General features: G+C 43.5%; 1 protein-coding gene across 1 annotated transcript; it reads right to left on the minus strand.

The window, feature by feature from the left end:
- Positions 1–771: 771 nt before the first annotated feature.
- Positions 772–2,425, minus strand: LOC121383484 (baculoviral IAP repeat-containing protein 7-A-like). The gene has a single exon (XM_041513556.1). It carries the CDS (start codon positions 2,423–2,425, stop codon positions 1,400–1,402), a length of 1,026 nt encoding a protein of 341 aa, XP_041369490.1. The 3' UTR covers positions 772–1,399.
- Positions 2,426–5,054: the final 2,629 nt, after the last annotated feature.

Raw genomic sequence — 5,054 nt, forward strand, 5'->3', positions numbered from 1 at the left:
GTGTTCAGATAGATGTACTGTAATTTAGTGTAAGCGGCACAACCTTCAATGTACAGAACGTTGCAAGCGTGAAACTGACGAGGACTGCTGCAATATGCATACTATTACAGATGAAGTAGATGCCTAATATGCCATTATGAACTACAATTTACAATTAGTATATTCCTTTATTTCATTAGTTTGTTATTAGTATTGCAATATTATAATTATTTGACCTAAAAATGTACTAATGAACACAAAAGTTGCATTTGTATGTAGACTAGGAGAAAAGGTATTTGCCAAATGATTAACTTGGTTGCCATTTTGAGTTTCCCTATGGCTGCCAGTTTGAAGTTTAAGATGTTTGCCATAATTGGATGACTATAAATCTAAAGAATTAGATTCATTGACCACTGAAATATACATCTAGACAACAAAATTGTGCTTCTCCATTAAGCATGAGTTGAGATATAAGACAAATGTATTAAAATGGCGGACATATTCAATTTCAAGATTGTTTTCATGATTCAATGACTAAATAAATGAAAACCATCCAATGCATGGAATACAGAAATGTACATGGACAAAAAATTATGCTTCCTCGTTAACCGAGAGTTGAGATATTTGAAAAAAATGTATTAAAGTGGTAGCTATTTTGAATTTCAAGATGGCTGCCAAGATCAGACAACAATTTTCCTTTTTACAAAATAATCATCTGAGACCATAGATGTAAACTGACACCAAAATTATTTTTCTGTGTTTAATGGGAGTAAAGATAGAGAAAAAATAAAATGGAAAGACGTCCATTTTGAATTTCAAGATGGTTGTCATGTGAGATGAATAATAAACAAAATATTTTAATTCACTAACATAATATGTTTAAACAGACCCCAAAAATATGTTTCTATGTTAAATGGGAGTGGAGATATATAACGAAATTGTATGAAAATGACGGCCATTTTGAATTTCAAGATGGCTGACATGATAGTGGTCAGAAAAAATGCTACCAATGGATTTCTAGTTCAGGTAAGTCATAGGAACATATGACCAAAAGTTTATTAACTTGAGAGAAAAAAATGCAACCTTCAAAAAATTAACATAAATCCCTAGACTATATACTGTCTATGCCTATTTTCTTCCATTTTGTTTTTGTTCAACACATTGTTGAGTGACCCATTACCAAAAATGGTGAGTCGTGTACAATTGATGAAATATGGCCGTAGTATTTTGAAACATCCGCCAAATGGGACCCTCGCAACATTTCCTATCAGTTTAGTCAAATATCGTTAAGTGCTATGTCTTTAACAACAATGCACCACTGACTTGATTATATTTTCCTTGAGAAATAATGACTAGCAAATTTAATTAATATTGATTACAAACGCCACACGACCTAACGGAATTAGGTTTACGCTGATACCTACTTTTCCAGTTCTAACACGGCTTCGAATAACTCCCTGGCATCGGCAAATTCACCTAGTCCGGCCTGATGACGCGCTGTTATAGCTCTTTCTATGACTTCCAAAGAATATCCCATTTCTATAACCGCTTCTATTTGTGTGCTATGCAGTTGTGACTGTGGCTCTTGATTCGTCAGGGCGGCACAAACACCAGCTTCTTGGCTCGACGATGTGGCTGTTGATGCTGTTGTCTCACACGCCATAGTTGCTGATGTTGCTCCATGCCCTGTTGATGTTGCAGAAGACATTCCTGTTGATGAAGAAGCAGACACTGCTGAGGCTGTAGACTCATAGGCGAAAGCTACCGATCTTGTTACCCCGTACTCCGGATCTGAAGGATAAGACGTAGTTGCGGCTGATCCTTGCGCCATTTCCTGTGACGTCATAGTCGCGACAGGTCTGTTACCGTGCACACCCTCAAACCGTGCGACCTGTCGTCGTTCGACGATCTTCTCCTGCCGTCTCTGTTTGATGAAGTTACAGTCCTCCGACCATTCGAGGTGAGCCTCATACGGATCATCTTCCTCGTCCCAATCCCTCAGAGTTATCCCACAGTAGAAGCACCGGACACGGTCCAGAGTTCCCAGAAAGAAGAATCCTTCCTTCGCCATGTGCTGGGGAGACTGGTGCGGGAACACCGCCGTCCAATGCCGGAATGAATCGAGTCTTTTCGTGTAGTCAGAAAACTCCGAGTGTTTGGCGTTCGACTGGGTGGGTCCGTTACAGGACCCAATAGCGTCCGACTGGATTTGAAACAACTTTGTAGTCCTTCTTTTCTGTGTCCCTGCTTCGTACAACCAATTATTCGGGTTAAATACCCCGGCTATTGCATCTTTGGAAGTACTTCTGTCCAGGTTGCAAAGAAATGACGCAGATTGTCTGTGGTATGATGTAATGTTAGAATCATAACATAGTTTGTTACCGCAGTAGAAAGTCGAATGAGAGCCAATAGCAAGCTTCCCCTTTTCATTGTTAACGACCTGCATTTTGAGTAAACAGGGCAGTATGCAACGAAATTCATGGACAATTTTCAACCACGACACAAGGTGAATAAAATTTAGAGTTGTTATGTCGGTGGCCTCCACGTACTCTACTACTTAAATCTGAATAATGCAGGTAACGATCGCGATACGAATTGTATGAGTTAAGGGAAATAACTGCACAACGTTAGCCCTTACAGGCTAAAAATAGAAGGGGATTCCCAGTTTATCCATATATATAGCACCAGGTCACCGATTGTGTGGCCACACAGTACTTGGTACGCGATGAAGCAGGACCTAAGTTCATGCTCTCTGCAGTTGCCCCCCCCCCCCTGGGGGCACTGATTACTAGTTATGGTGTGCTTCTGGAGTACCGCGTCGCGTACACCGGGTCACGGGCAACCGTGACTTTGGTGTACGGCGACGCGCAACCACAGAGGATGAGAAGAACGAGACGGAGGAAGAGGAGAAACCCGCAGGGAGCGGTTCAGGGGGGGCCAAACCCGGTAGCTCAACTACCGGCAGCGGCTCCTTCTGCGTCGCCGCGCCCTGCGGTTTCGCCCGAGAAGCGGAAGGAAGAGACCGTGGTCCCGACCAGCCCTACTTCCCAGACGGCCCCAGTGGAGGAGACCTGCACAGATATCTGCACAACTCCGACCCGGCGGCCCACTTCATCTTGGGCCTCTCTTGCGTCCAGTCGCACGTCGCCAACTTTACCGGTGACAGCGACTGAGACGCAGGGCCGACAAGCCGCCGTTGGAAAGCGGAAAGCGGAAGCGCCGATTGCGGTTACGACCAACAGGACACCGCCCAAACAGCCACAGCCACCACCCGAAGGTGCAGAGTCCGGAGACACCATGGACCCCTGGACTCTGCACGGGAAGCTGAATCGGCGCTACCTGAATTGCTTTGTAGGCAGTATCACAGACACCAAGAAGCTTCCCACGGTTCCGCGCTGCCGGAACTTTGAGGACATGCCCGACGGACGAGGGGAGTATGAGCTGCACCCAGTGACGTTCAAGGACGGGAAAAAAGCTGTGTGTGCAACATACCGTCTGGACAACCGCTACAGCCAGGCTCTACTGTTCGCAGAAATGGACAACATTTCGATCCATCGACTGATGAAGAAGGTGTTCAGCGAGCAGTATCCTCTCATCACCAGGCTGTTAGCGAAGCCAGACATCCACCAGCTGATCCCCAACTTGGATACGAGGGTGTGGCTCTCCTCCCCCTAGTCAACCTTATCTAGGACAGGTAACCTCCTTTTTTTGGGCTTAGTTGGACTTTAAAAATTTGCGATCGTGGTTCTAAATTCTTATGTTTATTTTTTTATAAATAGTCCAACGCACTTTACTTTGGCGCCCGTTCAATTGCTCAAATCACCTTAAAAACTTTCAGGCCGAGCAGTCAAAACTACTTTTGGGTGTAATTTTCAAGTCCGGACATGGCTGGATTAGGTATTCTCATTTTTTTTACTTAGGCAGAAAACAGGTCTCACCAAGGAATCGAAATTCAGCCAATCACAGCACGGCCTCACTTGGTGTCTGCTATTTGGTCCGCGCTCTCGCTGGACGCTACTAACTGGCTATTTTCCAAATTCTGCACATTCAAACTCAATCCCCCCCCCCCCCCCCCCCCCCCCCCCCCTGCCCCGGAGTTAGTCACTGGCGATGTCAGAGATTAAATCCGAGGTGGGCGTGCCTGAACCTCTGTGGATATAGGCACGTTAATACTAGTGTCACGGTCACGATTGTGTGGCAATGAGATACAGGCGTGTGTGCAGGAGGGAAATGGAAATGTTTTATTTAACGACGCTCTCAACACATTTTATTTACGGTTATATGGCGTCGGACATATGGTTAAGGACAACACAGATATTGAGAGAGGAAACCCGCTGTCGCCACTTCATGGGCTACTCTTTTCGATTAGCAGCAAGGAATCTTTTATATGCACCATCCCACAGACTGGATAGCACATACAACTGCCTTTGATATACCAGTCGTGGTGCACTGGCTGGACCGAGTGTGCAGAAGGGTGTCATCTGAGGTGAGTGCAAAGGGGAGTGGGTCTAATTTATGTACTGTTTCAGATGCGGATCCAGGCAATATGTTTGCGGTGGACGGAGAGAACTAACGAGAAAAGGGCAGATGGACCAACTTATCAAAAGGGCATGTTTAAAGGGACATTCCTGAGTTTGCTGCATTGTAAGATGTTTCTGACTAATAAAATATTTCTACGATTAAACTTACATATTAAATATATTTTCTTCTTTTGAATATCAGTGTCTGTATATTCAGTGTGTTTCTGGTCGTTTTAATATTTGTGAGAAGCCCAAACTAGATTTTGTCTTCAAATAATTTCGTATAATAATAATATTTTAGGAAATAAAATGAAATGTAACCTAATACAAATATTAGAACGATCAGCAACACGTTGAATATACAGCCACTAATATTTTCTGCAGAAAAATATATTTCATATGTAATTACAATCATTACAAAGTCTCTGTTAGTCGATAACATCTTAAAAATTGCAGCAAACTCAGGAATGTCCCTTTAATTATGTTAATGAAAAACTAAAATTGAAAAAGAAAAAAACGGAACTGGAATATTTTAGGGAGGCGGGTCCTTTCATT

Source organism: Gigantopelta aegis, chromosome 10 (genome assembly GCF_016097555.1).
Source record: "Gigantopelta aegis isolate Gae_Host chromosome 10, Gae_host_genome, whole genome shotgun sequence".
NCBI lineage: Eukaryota > Metazoa > Mollusca > Gastropoda > Neomphalida > Peltospiridae > Gigantopelta > Gigantopelta aegis.